Source organism: Coregonus clupeaformis, chromosome 26, assembly GCF_020615455.1.
Source record: "Coregonus clupeaformis isolate EN_2021a chromosome 26, ASM2061545v1, whole genome shotgun sequence".
In the NCBI taxonomy this organism is placed as follows: domain Eukaryota; kingdom Metazoa; phylum Chordata; class Actinopteri; order Salmoniformes; family Salmonidae; genus Coregonus; species Coregonus clupeaformis.
Window position 1 is genome coordinate 38,159,441 of NC_059217.1, and position 21,295 is coordinate 38,180,735.

General features: G+C 42.4%; 2 protein-coding genes across 5 annotated transcripts; both read left to right on the plus strand.

Annotated features, from left to right (window-relative positions):
• The first annotated feature begins 764 nt into the window (after nucleotides 1–764).
• On the plus strand, nucleotides 765–8,131 carry LOC121540539 (peroxisomal succinyl-coenzyme A thioesterase). Of its 4 annotated transcripts, none has more exons than XM_041849485.1 (11): nucleotides 772–807; nucleotides 2,575–2,771; nucleotides 2,896–2,995; nucleotides 3,096–3,286; nucleotides 3,425–3,594; nucleotides 6,101–6,220; nucleotides 6,335–6,417; nucleotides 6,531–6,624; nucleotides 6,749–6,829; nucleotides 6,966–7,107; nucleotides 7,573–8,131. In XM_041849485.1, exons 2-11 carry the CDS (start codon nucleotides 2,576–2,578, stop codon nucleotides 7,701–7,703), a joined length of 1,308 nt encoding a protein of 435 aa, XP_041705419.1. In that variant the 5' UTR covers nucleotides 772–807; nucleotide 2,575; the 3' UTR covers nucleotides 7,704–8,131. The 4 variants fall into 4 exon arrangements, with proteins under 4 accessions (XP_041705423.1, XP_041705419.1, XP_041705420.1 ...); XM_041849486.2 differs by lacking the exon at nucleotides 772–807 and adding an exon at nucleotides 1,067–1,329; XM_041849489.1 differs by lacking the exon at nucleotides 2,575–2,771 and having other exon boundaries at nucleotides 765–807; nucleotides 7,573–8,130.
• A 2,995-nt stretch (nucleotides 8,132–11,126) lies between these two features.
• On the plus strand, nucleotides 11,127–15,366 carry LOC121540541 (peroxisomal succinyl-coenzyme A thioesterase-like). The gene is made up of 10 exons (XM_041849491.2): nucleotides 11,127–12,038; nucleotides 12,369–12,468; nucleotides 12,609–12,799; nucleotides 13,070–13,233; nucleotides 13,335–13,454; nucleotides 13,771–13,859; nucleotides 13,973–14,066; nucleotides 14,209–14,289; nucleotides 14,409–14,550; nucleotides 14,818–15,366. The coding sequence occupies exons 1-10, from the start codon at nucleotides 11,741–11,743 to the stop codon at nucleotides 14,946–14,948; spliced, it is 1,410 nt and encodes a 469-aa protein (XP_041705425.1). The 5' UTR covers nucleotides 11,127–11,740; the 3' UTR covers nucleotides 14,949–15,366.
• The last annotated feature ends 5,929 nt before the right edge of the window (nucleotides 15,367–21,295 follow it).

The following is a 21,295-nucleotide window of genomic DNA, read 5'->3' on the forward strand; positions in this document are numbered from 1 at the left end:
GGGGCGGTATGAAAATTAGAGTGGGTCTAGGGTTTCTGGGATAATGCTGTTGATGTGAGCCATGACCAGCCTTTCAAAGCACTTCATGGCTACAGACGTCAGTGCTACGGGTCGGTAGTCATTTAGGCAGGTTATCTTAGAGTCCTTGGGCACGGGACTATGGTGGTCTGCTTGAAACATGTTGGTATTACAGACTCAGTCAGGGACATGTTGAAAATGTCAGTGAAGACACTTGCAAGTTGGTCAGCACATGCTCTGAGTACACGTCCTGGTAATCCGTCTGGCCCTGCGGCCTTGTGAATGTTGACCTGCTTAAAAGTCTTACTCACATCGGCAACGGAGAGCGTGATCACATAGTCATCCGGAACAGCTGATAGAAGTGGTTTAGCTCGTCTGGAAGTCTTGTGTCACTGGGCAGCTCGCGGCTGTGCTTCCCTTTGTAGTCTGTAATTTGCCTACATGAACGCTCTCCTCTCTCCATCCCTCTCCCACTCTCTTTCTCTGAGAATCCAGCCAATGGCTGTGTTTATTGCGAACAAGTTTTACATGGAAAGCTCAACGCGCTGCAAGTCCTGCCTCTCCCATCTCCTCATTGGTTTTTAGGAGCATCTACCCACGTGGGCGATTGAACGACACACTCCAGTCCCGTTGGTGGTGGTAATGCACCTTTTAAAGTTGGTTGCCAAACGCAATATAAAGTCCAAAGAAGAAGAAGAAGCCTGAAGGAGGAGAGATTACTAGAAAAAAAACTCGGTACCCTTTTATCTGTGGATTAATTGTCGGAGTAGAGGACCTACTGCATTTCAGGTAAAATAACAACCCAATGTTTATATCCCAGGACAAATTAGCTAGCAACAGCAAGCTAGCTAACTAAATTGCCATAAATGTTTCATGCTTCCGACCTGTCCCCAAGTTAATATAGTTGGTTCAGAGTTCGTTTTGATATTTCAACCTGCGTGTCCTGATCGCGTCTGGTGTGGGAGGAAAAAATCTACATGCGCATGCGGTCTTGTCAGCATGTTAAGGTCATTGGCCACAGTTCAAACGACGTCTTTTCTCCGATAACTTTGATTGGACTGATGTGTGTCAACTTCATTGTTTACCACGTCTTCTAGCTAGCTGAAAAGTTATCAGGAAATACGTTGACTATCTCCTAGCAAATCAATTTCAAATGTAGCGTTATGAAGAAAATGTAGACATAAAACGTATCGGTGCTCATCAGCCACTAAAAATTGAAATAAGATCATACGTTAAAATAAAGAAAGCTGTAAAAGAGGATTAAACTGTGGTTGGTGGTGGATAGAAGCAGTGGCTAACATCTGTTTTGAGGTAGTTATACGACGTGTCTTGTTAATGTTTGATGTCAGGCTGTTATACCCATAGAACTGTAACTATGCAATTAATGAAGCGATGGAGTAACTTTATAAACGTTGTTGCTTTATACTTAACCGTATCATCTTGGTAACAGGTAGGCAGACGCACTCAGAACGTGTTGTGTCTGCGTCCCAATACTCTAACAATGTAGCAATATTATTGACCATGCTGAATTTGACTATGGGAAGTAAACTGATCATAACCTAATGATATCACGTTTGTGTGTTTAGTGGTTTCGATGCATATTAGCTTTTTGATTGAGTTTGCCCAACCAATATTTTCGTTTTAAAATCGCAACAACATCCCCACACTTGTCCATGAACTCTGTGTTGTTGTTTTTATCGCACTGCTTTTCTTTATCTTGGCCAGGTCGCAGTTGTAAATGAGAACTTGTTCTCAACTGGCTTACCTGGTTAAATAAAGGTTAAATAAAAAAACACGTTATTGAAGATGCTTTCCAATTGATAGCAACAAAAAAAATTGCAGCAATTATTAGACCTAGGTTACAAAACTTAGTTCAAATAAAGTGTTATTAGGCTACATAACTTCCTCTATATAATATGTCGAGCCTCCTTCAATTTGGCAAATCATATTCCCCCTTAAAATAAATTAATCCACTGCGTTGTCTCGCTCTGCCACAGTCCTGCCACTGCCAGACTTCCACTGTTTTGAATTTCACTCGTGAGAGAAACTTAGCGCACATTAATTTTGATTTTTAAAGCATAAGAAACGCAATGTAAATCTTCTTAGGCACCATTTGCCGACCCAATTCAGTAGGCCTCCGCACCTAATTGAAATGGCCGTTTGCTACAGCTGTCGTTAGGACAACAACACGGGCAAGTTGGTAAAACGGTGTAACATTATAGGCTAACGTTACGTTTTGTAGAAGCTGGCGACATTAATTAAGACTTCCAGAATATGGTATATTAGGCAACACTTTATTTTGTGCGGCGATAATAACTGCTGTGTGATGTTACATTGTTTATTGTTGTCTGGATTGGTTGTTACAAAGTAGCCTAGTGTAAGTAGTAAACACTTCCAATGCATGCTGCTCTTTGAGTCTTTCAAGCTCTAGCCTATGACGTTCAGTCTGTCAACATGAACTTTGAGCCTCGTTAACTTTGTAGTCTCATTTCACAATTTAAACTAGTTACGGTGTCGCTTTGTTGTTGAGAGGACATTTCTATGCAATTTTGACAGGATGTCTGAAAAAGCAGCGTCGCCCTTGCTTTTGCTTCACCCGACCAGGGGACTAGTCGATGAAAAGTTCAGTGTAATGGTCCAGAATTTGCCGCAAATTGAAGATATCACCTTGCACGCGCTGATCCACTCAGATGATGGCGACTACTGGGAGGCATTTGGCCACTATGTTAGTGATGCTACAGGATTGGTAAATGGTAGCCTACTTGTATTTAATGTCACACATTTTCATTGAAGTTTGTTTGCACCATTGTCAATCATTTGAAGAGTTCAATTCATGTTTAAAACCCTCTTACATAAACTGCCTAAATCTTTTTACAGTTGCCAATGATTCAAGTTTAGGAGGGACATATGATGGCGTGGAACCCATGGGACTGTTGTGGAGCATGAGACCAGTGCCTGGCAGTAGAATTGGACTCAGGTAAACTGAAACTCCACCCTTCAGATAATACCTTGACAAAATTGTAATTGTGTCATCAAAGGAACCCAGTTGAATTATAAACAATATCTTGTAATTTTAGGTTGAGGAAGAAGGAGGTCCACACTCCCATGGTGGTGCACATCTCTGTGTACATGGGACACATGAGTCAGGGTTTCAGGGAACAGGCGGCCCTGGCGAGTGTCGTCACAGAACGCTGGTACATGGCCCCCGGAGTCCGCAGGGTTGACATCACAGAGGGAGGGGTCACAGGGACCCTATTCCTGCCACCAGGTATGTCATAGTTATTAGCTACATACACCTCACTTTCAATAATTACAATTAAAATCATCCAAAGATATGGTTCAGATATGATTATCATAAGGGGAGTGCATATAGCCCAGGTCTGACCAGACCATGTTGTGTTGGAAGGACCCGGGCCCTTCCCTGCCCTGTTGGACCTGTGGGGCGGAGGTGGTGGTCTGGTGGAGTATCGCTCTGCCCTCCTGGCCTCACATGGCTTTGTCTCTCTGGCCCTGGAGTACATGACACCCCGGACCTCTGGGGGCTCAACCTCTCATGTGGGGAACAAATACTTTGAGGTACCAGTATATGTTACTAGACCACTGCATTTTGGCTGATCTGCACTGTCATATTTAATGTCATAGGTGCCTCAAATGACAGTGATCAACTGATATATAGCATATACACTGCTTAAAAAAATAAAGGGAACACTTAAACAACACAATGTAACTCCAAGTCAATCACACTTCTGTGAAATCAAACTGTCCACTTAGGAAGCAACACTGATTGACAATACATTTCACATGCTGTTGTGCAAATGGAATAGACAACAGGTGGAAATTATAGGCAATTAGCAAGACACCTCCAATAAAGGACTGGTTTTGCAGGTGGTGACCACTTCTCAGTTCCTATGCTTCCTGGCTGATGTTTTGGTCACTTTTGAATGCTGGCGGTGCTTTCACTCTAGTGGTAGCATGAGACGGAGTCTACAACCCACACAAGTGGCTCAGGTAGTGCAGCTCATCCAGGATGGCACATCAATGCGAGCTGTGGCAAGAAGGTTTGCTGTGTCTGTCAGCGTAGTGTCCAGAGCATGGAGGCGCTACCAGGAGACAGGCCAGTACATCAGGAGACGTGGAGGAGGCCGTAGGAGGGCAACAACCCAGCAGCAGGACTGCTACCTCCGCCTTTGTGCAAGGAGGAGCAGGAGGAGCACTGCCAGAGCCCTGCAAAATGACCTCCAGCAGGCCACAAATGTGCATGTGTCTGCTCAAACGGTCAGAAACAGACTCCATGAGGGTGGTATGAGGGCCCGACGTCCACAGGTGGGGGTTGTGCTTACAGCCCAACACCGTTTAGGACGTTTGGCATTTGCCAGAGAACACCAAGATTGGCAAATTCGCCACTGGCGCCCTGTGCTCTTCACAGATGAAAGCAGGTTCACACTGAGCACATGTGACAGACGTGACCGAGTCTGGAGACGCCGTGGAGAACGTTCTGCTGCCTGCAACATCCTCCAGCATGACCGGTTTGGCGGTGGGTCAGTCATGGTGTGGGGTGGCATTTCTTTGGGGGGCTCCACAGCCCTCCATGTGCTCGCCAGAGGTAGCCTGACTGCCATTAGGTACCGAGATGAGATCCTCAGACCCCTTGTGAGACCATATGCTGGTGCGGTTGGCCCTGGGTTCCTCCTAATGCAAGACAATGCTAGACCTCATGTGGCTGGAGTGTGTCAGCAGTTCCTGCAAGAGGAAGGCATTGATGCTATGGACCGCCCGTTCCCCAGACCTGAATCCAATTGAGCACATCTGGGACATCATGTCTCGCTCCATCCACCAACGCCACATTGCACCACAGACTGTCCAGGAGTTGGCGGATGCTTTAGTCCAGGTCTGGGAGGAGATCCCTCAGGAGACCATCCGCCACCTCATCAGGAGCATGCCCAGGCGTTGTAGGGAGGTCATACAGGCACGTGGAGGCCACACACACTACTGAGCCTCATTTTGACTTGTTTTAAGGACATTACATCAAAGTTGGATCAGCCTGTAGTGTGGTTTTCCACTTTAATTTTGAGGGTGACTCCAAATCCAGACCTCCATGGGTTGATAAATTTGATTTCCATTGATAATTTCTGTGTGATTTTGTTGTCAGAACATTCAACTATGTAAAGAAAAAAGTATTTAATAAGATTATTTAATTCATTCAGATATAGGATGTGTTATTTTAGTGTTCCCTTTATATTTTTGAGCAGTGTATTTTACTTCCATAAGGTGATATGTACTGAATATGGTGTATTCTTATTCAGGAAGGAAGCTATAAGCTGTAGGTAATTAAACCCACAAAGCTCATCCAAAGGTTCATTCACCTTGTCTGCACAACCAATCCCTTGCGCAACCTACACATTCAACTGTTATTTGTAGGAACTGACTTTGGATTTTGTTCTTATCTTAATAGCGTGTTGTAAAATGAGTCATTGGTTTAGGTATGTTGAAGTATGAACATTTAAAGAAAACATGACTAGACAACTAGACCTATTTCCTACAATAGGTGTGAAAAATGTATGCACTCACTACTGTAAGTCGCTATGGATAAGAGCGTCTGCTAATTGACTAAAATCTAAATGTAACCGTCTCCCACTTTTATGGTACTTACAGTCATATTTAATAAAGTTATTACTACAGTAATAAAGAAACAGAATATACGTTTCAAAATATGACTACTGTGGTAACAATTTAAAATCAAGTTTTGTACGACAGTCTTTTAGTAAGTAGCCTTGCATGAGCCTTGGCTTGTGCGTGCCGGAACGGCTCATAGGGCAGGAGCCTATCTCCTGTTTCTGTAGCGTGAGGCAGCTTGATGTACAAGTACACCCCTTGGACAGGACGCTAGTCTATCGCAGGGCCTTACCCCCAATCTATCTCCTTTTCTCCTTAATGCTGAGGGCCAAGCAGGGGCGCATCGGGTCCCATTTATACAGTCTTTGGTATGACTTGGCCGGGGATCGAACTCCCAACCTTCCATTCTCAGGGCGGACACACTAACCACAGTCGTAGTTCAAATGAAATGTCGTGTTTTTGTCTCTAGGCTGCGTTCACCGTTCTGAAACAGCACCCTCAGGTGTGTGGGGACCGGATAGCGATACTGGGCCTGTCCTTTGGCACCTCAGTGGCTTTGGGGATGGCTGTGTACTCTACTGTGATTCAGGTAGGAGAGTGCTCATACCGCACTGTCAGAAAAATGTGGAGATGTGTGTATACATTTGTGTTTTTGTCTGTGCGTTTGTATTTCGGCTATCTTAAACTGTTGCTCCTCTCTCAGCCCAGGTGTTTGGTATGTGTGAGTGGCAGTCATGTCCAGCAGGTGAAAGGCTCACTCTCTGATGTCTTCAGCGAGATTAATAAGTATGTGTATTATCACGTGTTTAAAGATGTGTATACATTTGTGCTTCCGCTTTGATCCTCTTAATAATAATAATTCGATATAACTTACTCATCTTGTGTCTTTCATTTCCTAGAAACGTCCGTAACACTCGCTATGATGAGGAGAATCGAGTGATCTGGCGGGATCTGCTCCTACCCATTCCAACTGACCCAACCAAGAAAGTGGATGTGGGTTAAACTCAAACTGGATTTTTACCCTGATATTAACCTATACCCTCATTATACTCACTTTATAGCTGTTCTCCCTTGTGTGTTTGTCTATCCCCATGGTTTACTGCTGTGTCCTGGTTAGGTGGGGCAGATGAAATGTCCTGTTCTAATGATTGTGGGTGAGGATGACCAGAACTGGCCTGCCACTGAGTCAGCAGAGGACGTGAGTACATTTTTTAACATGTCTTGGAATCTGCAGAAATATGTATTATTAAGTGGTTCTACTGTAATTTTACAGTATGTTTTTGAGGCCCAACACTTTGATGTAGAACTGACTGAGAGTTATTGTGCCTCCTCAGATGAAGCAGATGATGGAGAGAGCAGGGAACAGTCACCTGCTGACCACTCTGTCCTACCCTGGAGCTGGTCACCTGATTGAACCTCCTTATAGCCCACATATCCGTGCCAGCAACTTCATGGTGGCCGGGACAAGACAAAAGTGTAATTTAACGTTGGATCTGTTTTTGTGTGTGTGTGGTGTGTGTTTTTGTGTGTGTGTGTTTGTGTCCTTGTTATTATCAGAGACAGTTTGACAGTATCTTATTTGCTGTTTTTGGGGATGTGTAATTTTGTCCACTGCTAATCGACAATACAACACACATTATCACAGTGATATATGGTTGCAATTACTCATTTATGTCTGACAACGTGTGAAGAACTCTCGTCACACATTCTGTTTGTTTTGCCTGGAGATAGACAAATTACTCTCCGTTAATGTTTTACCAGGCAATAACTACAATTGAAATCAAGTACATTACATACTGTCAGTCTGAATAGCAATTTAAAAGTAATGGCTGTTTCCATGGCTGTTTCTAGCAAACATATAGAAATGGGTTGTGTGAAGCAGTGGAATAATCACACTTGTTCTCGCTTTGTTCGATTCTTCCCCTCTTGATTTGATTGCAGTGGTGGTTCTTTGGGGAGGAGAGACAGCGCCACACAGTCACGCACAGGAAGACTCCTGGAAGAAGACCCTTGCCTTTCTGGAGGAGCACCTATATCGAAGCACAGAGGTGACCTCACCGTCAAATCTGTGACTAGGCCAGAGACACAAGGACATTTTATTATAATTTTTGTAATTATGACTTATCTTAATTCTCATCAGAGATGTGATGAAATAATTATGTTGACACGAGTGTGGGTGGGATGAAACCACATAACTCAACAAGCCAATATCCTAATCCAACTCTCATATCATTCCTTTTCTCCTGGTTTTGGTGATCTACACAAGCCATAGCATTCAAAGATTGAGAAGATCTCTGAGTTATTGCATTGTCACACATGTTTCATACAGTCTTTCATTCATTTCAATTAAATAGACCTTATCATGCCATTTTTTTCTTCCAGTTTTACTGCTGTGCATTTCTACTTTTACAAAGGCTCTATTACTTATAGGTTGTGTAACAAGCCTGTAAAATGGTCTTCCTTGAATAAAGAAAAGTGTTGAAAATGTAAGAACTCGCCCCATTCCTTTTAAAGGTGAGTTTTTATCTCAATATCATATCATTTCTGGATAACAGATAATTACCTTACTGTGCTTGTTTCCTTTTGACCACTGTAATTTAAAACAAAGGCGCTATTCTTATTGACGAAATATGAAGAGGTTCTCGAGAGGTATCGATTCTCGAGCTACATTATTGTAATGTAAACTTGCGACATTCTCACGTCTCGAGCGCTACATCAGGAGGTCACGCACTCTCCCGACAGTTGCCCCGATTCAAGCAGAGCATTGTAAACAGAATTGTCTCGTTCAGCCAACACTCTTACAGTATAAATGGTAATAGCAGACTAAAATTTATTGACTTTTTCCTAATATTTGAGACTTGTTTTAATTAGTTTTTATCTGAAATTGCGGTAACAGCATTACAGCATGTTCCATTCTGAAATTGTCGCAGTAGCCGGCTGCACTGAGCCACATAAAACTATGGAAGCCCATCCCCGCTAGGCTGCTTTTTTTTATGTTGATACTATGTCGAAATGTTTAGATAGTGGATAATACAAATCATATGTTTTTTTCATTTGTAACATTGTGTGTTGATGTCAGAGGTGGCACCACAGGTCCTACAGTCCTGTTGGGGAAATTGTTTTCCTGGGGCTCAGAGCTTTTCCTGATCTGGTAACCTAACCTAACCAACTCCAGACCCAAGTTGAACGGTGTGACATAGTAATATATCAGGTGGTAAAAAAATAAAAAACTGTTTTATATGGGCTATGATGGGACCAGATTATTTTTCTAATCCGGTCATATAGTAAAAAATTAAATACTTGGAAAAACTCCTGGCCCAAGGGAGGATGAAAACATTTAAACCCTGTCAAACTGAAGCAACCTTGTACTTGTTCATAATAATTATATTTTAAAACTAAGCTAACAGTGGTCCTTTACACAGACAGAGACAACTGCGATTGGACAATAGGACTAACAGGGCTGAGCTCGCTTTATGCAGGGCTGCATTGTGTAGGCTTTTGCATCTGTAATAAATAAATATACAGTGGGGGAAAAAAGTATTTAGTCAGCCGCCAATTGTGCAAGTTCTCCCACTTAAAAAGATGAGAGAGGCCTGTAATTTTCATCATAGGTACACGTCAACTATGACAGACAAATTGAGAAAAAAAAATCCAGAAAATCACATTGTAGGATTTTTAATGAATTTATTTGCAAATTATGGTGGAAAATAAGTATTTGGTCACCTACAAACAAGCAAGATTTCTGGCTCTCACAGACCTGTAACTTCTTCTTTAAGAGGCTCCTCTGTCCTCCACTCATTACCTGTATTAATGGCACCTGTTTGAACTTGTTATCAGTATAAAAGACACCTGTCCACAACCTCAAACAGTGACACTCCAAACTCCACTATGGCCAAGACCAAAGAGCTGTCAAAGGACACCAGAAACAAAATTGTAGACCTGCACCAGGCTGGGAAGACTGAATCTGCAATAGGTAAGCAGCTTGGTTTGAAGAAATCAACTGGGAGCAATTATTAGGAAATGGAAGACATACAAGACCACTGATAATCTCCTTCGATCTGGGGCTCCACGCAAGTTCTCACCCCGTGGGGTCAAAATGATCACAAGAACGGTGAGCAAAAATCCCAGAACCACACGGAGGGACCTAGTGAATGACCTGCAGAGAGCTGGGACCAAAGTAACAAAGCCTACCATCAGTAACACACTACGCCGCCAGGGACTCAAATCCTGCAGTGAAATACGTGTCCCCCTGCTAAAGCCAGTACATGTCCAGGCCCGTCTGAAGTTTGCTAGAGTGCATTTGGATGATCCAGAAGAGGATTGGGAGAATGTCATATGGTCAGATGAAACCAAAATATAACTTTTTGGTAAAAACTCTACTTGTCGTGTTTGGAGGACAAAGAATGCTGAGTTGCATCCAAAGAACACCATACCTACTGTGAAGCATGGGGGTGGAAACATCATGCTTTGGGGCTGTTTTTTTGCAAAGGGACCAGGACGACTGATCCGTGTAAAGGAAAGAATGAATGGGGCCATGTATCGTGAGATTTTGAGTGAAAACCTCCTTCCATCAGCAAGGGCATTGAAGATGAAACGTGGCTGGGTCTTTCAGGCTAGTGTCTATACTGGAATATTTACGGTAAATGTCCGTTGCCAAGCCCCGAACCCTCTCTCGGCACATGACATTCCGTTGCTAAAGTAAATTGAAAAGTTAATGTACATATGATGTAAATTGAAATGCCGTCGCCCTGCCTCTTCTCATCAATGAGATAAGCCCCATAAATAGCTTCTTAGCAAAGAGCAATTTCTCAAGCAAGAATGTTGATAGAACTGGGAGTGGTCTGGTCTGAGTGGGGAGGAGAAAACTGAAAATGTACTTTTATTGGCAGAGAGGTTTGGAACTTTCTTTCTTATTGTTCTATTAAAGATGCACTATGCAGAAATCGCTCTCTGCCATTTCCTGGTTGCTAAAATTATAATAGTTTGCCTTATTTCAGTTTGTGACAAAACAAGCAAGTATAGTGTAGAGAATCATTGTACCATTTTAAACCGCTGTGATATATATTTTCCATAACCAAAAATATTGTATTTTCAGCTATTTTAAGCTGGTGTCCAAAACCGAAAGTATGACGCAAAAACAAAACTTAAGAACGGGAAGCATAGATATATCGGACATAGAACAGATCTACTGCTTCTTAGACATGCTTTCAATGAGGATGACAGACCTAGAACACAAATTCCTATGTGAATTTGGTCGGGTCTCCCAAAAAGTTACATATTGCAACTTTAACTAGGCAGGCAGGCCAAAACTCCATCCCACCAAAACAGTCTTACATTTCAGCCGATCTTTTCAAACTGCTCTTACCCTAAAAGGGCATTATCATCCTTTTCACAATTTTCTAAGTATTATTCCAACCTCAACATCACTTTGTGACATGCTGATGTAAAAAGGGCTTTATAAATACATTTGATTGATTGATCATAGTGTGGAAATATATATAAAACACAGGAAAATCATGTTTTTGACTACACTGGGCTTTTAAGAAATGGGTTAGCATCAATCAGCCAGTTTACTCCAAAAGTGCAATGTTTTTACAGTGATGACTCCCACTGCTCCCATTTCCAATAAACAGTTCTTGATCAATGGCCGTAGCTGTATGGACTTGACAGCATATCACTGTCACGATAGGCTCTAAAGCACTTTCTGACATTTTGTTTTGAGGTCTGATAAATATTGTTTGTATAGTTTAGAGAATCATTGTTGAATGTTAGTAATTGATTTCAATGTCAAGGAGACCCATGATAAATGCTGTTTCATGCAATATTTTGTCTAGAGTTAGATGTTAAACTCCTGGTCTGTCTCTTGTGTGGAGAATTGAATTGGTGTTGTAGTGAACTTTCTGAAGTAACTGGAAGAATGACAGCAGGAGTCAGAATGGGGATATCTGGTTCTTTGTTGATGACAAAGTGCGTGGGAGATCAAGGACAGTGATCTAACACATTTGTCATAGTTCATTAATACGCATGGGCAGTCCCTGTCAGGGCAAAGCATCTAAGAACATTTCTGTAAATGTAATTTTTATCCTTATCAGCAGAACGTTTCTGGTATATGGTTCAGCCAGTTGAGAGAAACACAGGTTCAACTTCTCTTCTTTTCTATTACGAGAGGGTCAGTGGTGCAAGTGTTTTAGTGGACATTTCCACTACAACAATTTGTGACATGAATTCTGTTCCTGTGATTACTGTAAAACCATCGAGAGCCCTCTTTGATGAGAAGTTCCATGTGGTTGTGGGGAACTTACCACCGACACAGGAGGTCACACTACATTCTTTACATCAGTCTGAAGACACAGACTACTGGGAGGCGTTTGGGCACTATGTCAGTGATGCTCAGGGAAGGGTCACAGGTGAGAGCTATTATTTCATCATATCTTTAACTCATTTCTATTGAAACACCTCTAAATACCAATGGGAAACATTCAGTAATAATGCTAAATCATCTTTGTCTGAGATTGATATAGTATGGCGAGGTTAATGATCTATTATCATCAAGTACTTGAATGAGGTAAAAAAGTATGTGACTACTCAGAGAAATAGCCTTAGATTTTGACAGAGTGCTCAGTGCAAGTAAAAAATGTTTGGCTACAGTAGACACATTCTGATTGCAAATTAATCTCTGTTGCTATTTTCTGTACATGCAGTTACCAAAAGTTAGGACATTGTTTTTTTGTTTATAGTTGCCAAAGATGAAAGTTTTGGGGGCACATATGATGGTGTTGATCCAATGGGTCTGTTGGGGAGCATGAGACCAATACCTGGCAGTAGAACTGGACTCAGGTAAGCACTTCAACCCCACCTGATTTTATTAACTGTTCATTTTTGGAGATTTTGTGCTTTTGAACCTGTCAATATCCCACCGCTGCCACCATATGTAACAATGATGCCAGCTGTTCTGTTGGTACTTTCTGACCCTTAAGATTCAGGATCAAAGAAGTCGACATTCCCATGGTGGTGCACATCTCTGTGTACAGGGGACACATGAGTCAGGGTTTCAGGGAGCAGGCGGCCCTGGCAAGTGTCGTCACAGAGCGCTGGTACATGGCCCCCGGAGTCCGCAGGGTCGACATCACAGAGGGAGGGGTCACAGGGACCCTGTTCCTGCCACCAGGTAAACTACATGCCTACTATCCTGAGTGATCACATCCGTGCAGGACAATTTGTATAGGCAGTTGTTCACTGTAACGGCATTCACTACAAGGGGAGTGCACTATATATATGTTTTGGTTGCTTAAACTAGGTTCTTGACAAGTACAATAATACATCAATGATTTACTATAGAGGACAGACCTAAAGAACTATACAGTACATGGATGTAAAGATGCATGCTCTGCTCTCGGGTAGAAACAAACAATAATGTTTTTGTCATGTCATCCTGAAGGTCCCGGACCCTTCCCCGGAGTTTTAGACATGTGGGGAGGTGGTGGCGGGCTGGTGGAATATCGAGCGGCTCTCTTGGCATCCCACGGCTTTGCTGCCATGGCATTAATGTATCTCTTCCCAGATGCACAGAAAGCTGCTACCATTGGCTACCATTACATTGAGGTGTGTATCTGCCCCATTTTCTTATGGAGATACAAGAGAGGAATTGATTTGGGGACTTTGAAAACCACTGTCTTACATATAATGCTGATATCTTGTCTCAGAATGCTTTCAGGCTGCTGCAGGATCACACTCTAGTGGCCTCTGACAGAATTGCCCTGCTTGGCACGTCCTTTGGTGCCTCAGTTGCTTTATCCCTCGCTGTCTTCTCAGAAACTGTAAAAGTAAGTCCCTATTTCATCTCCTGTTCGTTTCCTGGATAAACATGCATTTGTACTTGCACCAGACCAAAAATGCCCCTGTCTTAGTTCATCAGTATGATTTTCCCATTTGTAGTTGCGAAATGTTTACCATGATATTGATAAGAGCGCTGCTAAATGACGAAAATGTAAATATTGGAAAATATATGGCATGCATGTCTATCTGTTCTATTTATACATTTTATGTATCACTATATGAGTCTACATGATGTATGTTGCTCTGAAAATGTTTAATTAAACGATATGTACTGTGTAAATTAATGCTTGTCTACCTTTTTAGCCAAAATGTTGTGTGTGCATCAGTGGCAGCCATGTTCTCACACTCAAAGCCAACCAGTCCATTGCGGAATCCTTCAATGTGATGAAAGAGTACGTTTGTACCTGTGTATGTGCATATAAATGTGTTTGTAAATTGACATAGCATTGACTTTGGGAGAGGACTAAAGTACTGATTAATTGCACCATTAACCATATGTTTGCAGACACGTCCACAAGTCCTGCATGGATGAGAACAATTGCATAATCTGGAGGGACACTCTTCTACCCATTCCAGAGGATTCTGACTTGAAAGTAGACGTAAGCAACCCGTCATCTCAGAACCTTGGGTCTCTGCCGGCTTGTTTTAAATGATATTTTCCTCGTTCACAAAATGGTGGTCTCAGTCTATTCCCTTTATTGTTTTTCTTGATATAAATCAATGTTTTTCTTCTGTTCTCAGGTGGGGAGGATAACATGTCCATTACTACTGGTTGTCGGACAAGATGATCAGAATTTAGCCGCTGTTGAATCCACTGATGATGTGAGCAATGTTCCTGACAGTATTGAGTGTGTCCTTATGTAGCCTTAAAATGGATTTGCTTGTGAGAAGTATTGCTTGGATATAAACCCTGTTAAAGTCCATCAAATGCTCCTCCTCAGATGAAGCAGATGATGGAGAGAGCAGGGAACAGTCACCTGCTGACCACTCTGTCCTACCCTGGAGCTGGTCACCTGATTGAACCGCCGTATGGTCCCCACTGCAGGGCTTGTACCTTTGTGTTGCAGCCAGGCCAACAGAGAGGTGCCTTTCCAGAGTCATTCATGCAGACAAACTGTGCTTTTATAGTTATTGTGCTCCTATAGGATTCCCAATACATTCCTCTGGGACCACAGGGGTTAGCAAATTTGTGCTCAAGCCTACCAGATTAAACTAGTCCACTAATGATCCTACAGTTTTAGATTTTTCTTATTCTACTTGAATACATTTTTATATAGGTCTATATTACACAGTCATAAGAGCATGTCTCAAATGTCTCAAATCTAAAGCTATCATTCCAACTTGTTGCAGTGGTCATGCTGTGGGGAGGCCTCACCAAACTTCACGCCGTTGCACAGGAAGACTCATGGGAGAAGATTCTAGGTTTTCTGCGAGAGCATCTCTGTCACAGTGTCAAACCCCATGTGCAGTCCAGATTGTGAGCATTGTTTTACGTCAGGAGTCGTCACTCCTACACGTGGGAGAAAATTCTAGGTTTTCTCTGAGAGCATCTCTTCCAGAGCGTTGAACCACAGTCTGGATTGTGAGGTCATCAACATAGAACAAGCATTTCTTTCTGGGTAATATGCACAGATCTCAACTTAGTTTTCCGTCCTTTGTGCCCAAGCAATGTCACTGAATTCTGAAGAGGACTTTGTCTATTATTGCTGTAGTTTCAAATAATTAATTATTTCCTTCCTGTTTTCAAAGACGTCTATCCACTCCCTGGTATTTAATAGTAAAACTACAGTACAGTAGAACTTCAAGGCCACCACAGGTGAAACAGCATTGTAGGTAGAATCGTAATATTGTTGCCATACAATAAATGTAAACTGAATATATCTATTTGTTTTTGTTTTTATCTAGAAATACCAGTTTTTGCTAAATAACATGGATCAAATGTAAAAAATAAAAAATAAAAAATAAAAGCTGTTTATTGGTTGTTTTTTTCCACCCACAAAAGTTATTTTCAAATTGCACATATGTTTCTGGTATAGGTATTTGTGTTGTTGGGCATTACCCAATTGATAAGTTAACAGCTAATTAACTTAGTTGAAGTATGTGTGGTTTCACTGCTCATTTGTGATAAAATGGGGAATTAAACATTGTCCATCTCACTAATAAATCCCTGCTGAAGTACAACAGTATTGCAGACATTATTTACATTTCTGGTATGTTTCTACCAGCGGAGGCTGCTGAGGAGAGGACGGCTCATAATAATGTCAGGAACGGATTAAATGGAATGGCATCAAACACCTGGAAACCATGTGTTTGATGTATATGATACCATTCCACCGATTCTGCTCCAGCCATTACCATGAGCCCGTCCTCCCCAATTAAGATGCCACTGTAGTATCTGAACAGTTTATAATTTTGGCTGACGTTTGCAAATGGTGTGTTAGAGGAATTTTACTCTGCTTTGCTAAAACATCTGGAAAGCATTACTATAGGGGCCCCCTGAAACAGAGGAGACTTGGATATGTGGAAGCCAGTGATTGGTCTATTTAAAACACCCATCTTATGTTACATAGGATATATATCAGGTTTTCAAAAAAGGACGGGGAGAATAATCATTTTTAGATTGGGTTAGTTGTTCTCCGGATTTCTGCAGAAATCTGTAAATTGACGCTGGAACCTTTGATATAATAAACCTTTATAATCAAGTACAGTGTCAAGCGGATTTCTTGTCTACACAGCATATCAGCATCGTTGTCTCGACACCACACCACCAACCTCCACAAACTTACAGGCATGGCAGAGAGGACTATATGGCGGTTCATTCAGGTGACCAGCTCCAGGGTAGGTTGAATGCTGCGTTCAAACAACTGGGAACTCGGAAATCTCCGACTTCCGTGCGTTCAAGACAACTGGGAACTTGGAAAAAAACTAGCTCCGACTGGGAAAATTATTTTGAATGGTCATCCAACACGGAATTCAAAGTGAGAAACTTGGGCATCTTTTTAGAGCTCTGACTTTCTGACCTGAAGATTACTGAAGTCATGATTTCGTTCTTTTCCGAGTTCAAAGCTGTCTTGAAAGCACCAAAAGTGGTCAGCATGAGTCTGTCTCAATCCCAAATCACCCCCTTCCCCTCAGCACTCCATTTGCACGTTCACGCGCGCCTCTGTCATATGCACAAGTGTCCCAAAGCTGAGGGAGAGAAAAGTGTTTGTAGGGGCTAATTAGACCCTCCGATAGCCACTTCGACCAAGCCTGCAAGCCTGCAGGCTCCAGAGCGAAGTGGTATCCCAACACGCACCGTGATATGTTTGGAGTTTGCACAATTTCATACAAAAGAATGGAGAGGCGTGCCTAATTATATGCGACTTGCATTAGTTTTTTTCTGATTTCAAAGTTTTACACATGTAACAAATGCAATACCTCCCAAAGTAAATGTTTATCTGTTACAGAGGTTTATATCTTGTAGAACGACAGGCGGAATTTGTTAATTAGAATTTTATGTTCGTTTTATTATTTGAATGTGGAACATGAATTGCATTATTCAAGTCACGTGTATGTCCCGATGTTGATGGGTTTATTGATCCCCTTGCCACTCTCTGAAAGTCTCCCTCTGAGTTTTGTCAGCAACACGTGACAATGGAGGGCCCTCCGAGCGAGTTGGTAGGGCCGAGGGGGTGATTTGGGATTCACATTGTGCCCTGCTCTATCCATCATCTGCTTCAACCTGAGGAGAAAGTTATGCTCACAGATCCCAAGTAATAATTCAGCCCATTAAATAATACATTCTTTCACGCATGCCATTTTTTTGAGTAGGCTACATAAGTACACACTCAATACTGTCAGGAACATTGCTCACATCATCAGTGGATTCAACAGCGGCCCAATTCTAATCATCTTGTCCGACAACCAGTAGTAATGGACATGTTATCCTCCCCACCTGAGAACAGAAGAAAAACATTGATTTATATCAAGAAAAACAATGAAGGGAATAGACTGAGACCACCATTTTGTGAACGAGGAAAATATCATTTAAAACAAGCCGGCAGAGACCCAAGGTTCTGAGATGACAGGTCGCTTACGTCTACTTTCAAGTCAGAATCCTCTGGAATGGGTAGAAGAGTGTCCCTCCAGATTATGCAATTGTTCTCATCCATGCAGGACTTGTGGACGTGTCTGCAAACACATGGTTAATAGTGCAATTAATCAGTACAGGTGCAATTCATCAATACCTTAAGTCAATGTAATGCTGACGTTCACATATTTACGAGATTCCCTAAAAACACGCCACTTCGATACAGCTACGACTGGAAGTGACTTTATCGTAGCAGGTTAGGAGTATTTACATAGCAGATTAGGAGAATTACAGTGGGGGAAAAAAGTATTTAGTCAGCCACCAATTGTGCAAGTTCTCCCACTTAAAAAGATGAGAGAGGCCTGTAATTTTCATCATAGGTACACGTCAACTATGACAGACAAATTGAGAAAAAAATATCCAGAAAATCACATTGTAGGATTTTTAATGAATTTATTTGCAAATTATGGTGGAAAATAAGTATTTGGTCACCTACAAACAAGCAAGATTTCTGGCTCTCACAGACCTGTAACTTCTTCTTTAAGAGGCTCCTCTGTCCTCCACTCGTTACCTGTATTAATGGCACCTGTTTGAACTTGTTATCAGTATAAAAGACACCTGTCCACAACCTCAAACAGTCACACTCCAAACTCCACTATGGCCAAGACCAAAGAGCTGTCAAAGGACACCAGAAACAATATTGTAGACCTGCACCAGGCTGGGAAGACTGAATCTGCAATAGGTAAGCAGCTTGGTTTGAAGAAATCAACTGTGGGAGCAATTATTAGGAAATGGAAGACATGCAAGACCACTGATAATCTCCCTCGATCTGGGGCTCCACGCAAGATCTCACCCCGTGGGGTCAAAATGATCACAAGAACGGTGAGCAAAAATCCCAGAACCACACGGGGGGACCTAGTGAATGACCTGCAGAGAGCTGGGACCAAAGTAACAATGCCTACCATCAGTAACACACTACGCCGCCAGGGACTCAAATCCTGCAGTGCCAGACGTGTCCCCCTGCTTAAGCCAGTACATGTCCAGGCCCGTCTGAAGTTTGCTAGAGTGCATTTGGATGATCCAGAAGAGGATTGGGAGAATGTCATATGGTCAGATAAAACCAAAATAGAACTTTTTGGTAAAAACTCAACTCGTCGTGTTTGGAGGACAAAGAATGCTGAGTTGCATCCAAAGAACACCATACCTACTGTGAAGCATGGGGGTGGAAACATCATGCTTTGGGGCTGTTTTTCTGCAAAGGGACCAGGACGACTGATCCGTGTAAAGGAAAGAATGAATGGGGCCATGTATCGTGAGATTTTGAGTGAAAACCTCCTTCCATCAGCAAGGGCATTGAAGATGAAACGTGGCTGGGTCTTTCAGCATGACAATGATCCCAAACACACCGCCCGGGCAACGAAGGAGTGGCTTCGTAAGAAGCATTTCAAGGTCCTGGAGTGGCCTAGCCAGTCTCCAGATCTCAACCCCCATAGAAAATCTTTGGAGGGAGTTGAAAGTCTGTGTTGCCCAGCGACAGCCCCAAAACATCACTGCTCTAGAGGAGATCTGCATGGAGGAATGGGCCGAAATACCAGCAACAGTGTGTGAAAACCTTGTGAAGACATACAGAAAACGTTTGACCTGTGTCATTGCCAACAAAGGGTATATAACAAAGTATTGAGAAACTTTTGTTATTGACCAAATACTAATTTTCCACCATAATTTGCAAATAAATTCATAAAAAATCCTACAATGTGATTTTCTGGATTTTCTTTCCTAATTTTGTCTGCCATAGTTGACGTGTACCTATGATGAAAATTACAGGCCTCTCTCATCTTTTTAAGTGGGAGAACTTGCACAATTGGTGGCTGACTAAATACTTTTTTTTTCTCCACTGTATTTGATACACTGCCGATTTTGCAGGTTTTCCTACTTACAAAGCATGTAGAGGTCTGTAATTTTTATCATAGGTACACTTCAACTGTGAGAGGCGGAATCTAAAACAAAAATCCAGAAAATCACATTGTAGGATTTTTAAGTAATTAATTTGCATTTTATTGCATGACATAAGTATTTGATACATCAGAAAAGCAGAACTTAATTTTTGGTACAGAAACCTTTGTTTGCAATTACAGAGATCATACGTTTCCTGTAGGTCTTGACCAGGTTTGCACACATTGCAGTAGGGATTTTGGCCCACTCCTCCATACAGACCTTCTCCAGATCCTTCAGGTTTCGGGGTTGTCGCTGGGCAATACGGACTTTCAGCTCCCTCCAGAGATTTTCTATTGGGTTCAGGTCTGGAGACTGGCTAGGCCACTCCAGGACCTTGAGATGCTTCTTACGGAGCCACTCCTTAGTTGCCCTGGCTGTATGTTTCGGGTCGTTGTCATGCTGGAAGACCCAGCCACGACCCATCTTCAATGCTCTTACCAAGGGAAGGAGGTTGTTGGCCAAGATCTCGCGATACATGGCCCCATCCATCCTCCCCTCAATACGGTGCAGTCGTCCTGTCCCCTTTGCAGAAAAGCATCCCCAAAGAATGATGTTTGCACCTCCATGCTTCACGGTTGGGATGGTGTTCTTGGGGTTGTACTCATCCTTCTTCTTCCTCCAAACACGGCAAGTGGAGTTTAGACCAAAAAGCTCAATTTTTGTCTCATCAGACCACATGACCTTCTCCCATTCCTCCTCTGGATCATCCAGATGGTCATTTGCAAACTTCAGATGGGCCTGGACATGCGCTGGCTTGAGCAGGGGGACCTTGCGTGCGCTGCAGGATTTTAATCCATGACGGCGTAGTGTGTTACTAATGGTTTTCTTTGAGACTGTGGTCCCAGCTCTCTTCAGGTCATTGACCAGGTCCTGCCGTGTAGTTCTGGGATGATCCCTCACCTTCCTCATGATCATTGATGCCCCACGAGGTGAGATCATGCATGGAGCACCAGACCGAGGTTGATTGACCGTCATCTTGAACTTCTTCCATTTTCTAATAATTGCGCCAACAGTTGTTGCCTTCTCACCAAGCTGCTTGCCTATTGTCCTGTAGCCCATCCCAGCCTTCTGCAGGTCTACAATTTTATCCCTGATGTCCTTACACAGCTCTCTGGTCTTGGCCATTGTGGAGAGGTTGGAGTCTGTTTGATTGAGTGTGTGGACAGGTGTCTTTTATACAGGTAACGAGTTCAAACAGGTGCAGTTAATACAGGTAATGAGTGGAGAACAGGAGGGCTTCTTAAAGAAAAACTAACAGGTCTGTGAGAGCCGGAATCCTTACTGGTTGGTAGGTGATCAAATACTTATGTCATGCAATAAATTGCAAATTAATTACTTTAAAATCATACAATGTGATTTTCTGGATCTTTGTTTTAGATTCCGTCTCTCACAGTTGATGTGTACCTATGATAAAACATTACAGACCTCTACATGCTTTGTAAGTAGGAAAACCTGCAATATCGGCAGTGTATCAAATACTTGTTCTCCCCACTGTATATGTCTTTCATATTGAGTTGTCTACCTATAAGTTAAACCTGATCAATCAAATGGATAGGTGTAAGCAATTATGGTAATTCCAAATGCCCTTAACTAGGTGTCTTCGCTAGACAGACAAAGAGAGGAAGAGAGGAGGAGGGGGGAGAGAAAGTGAGAAAGAAAAGGATACAAGTGAGAGAGGGAGAGAGAGGTGGTGAAGAGAGTGGAAGACAGACAGAGAGAGAGATGGAGAGAGAGAAACAGAGAGAGAAAGACAGCAGTGCA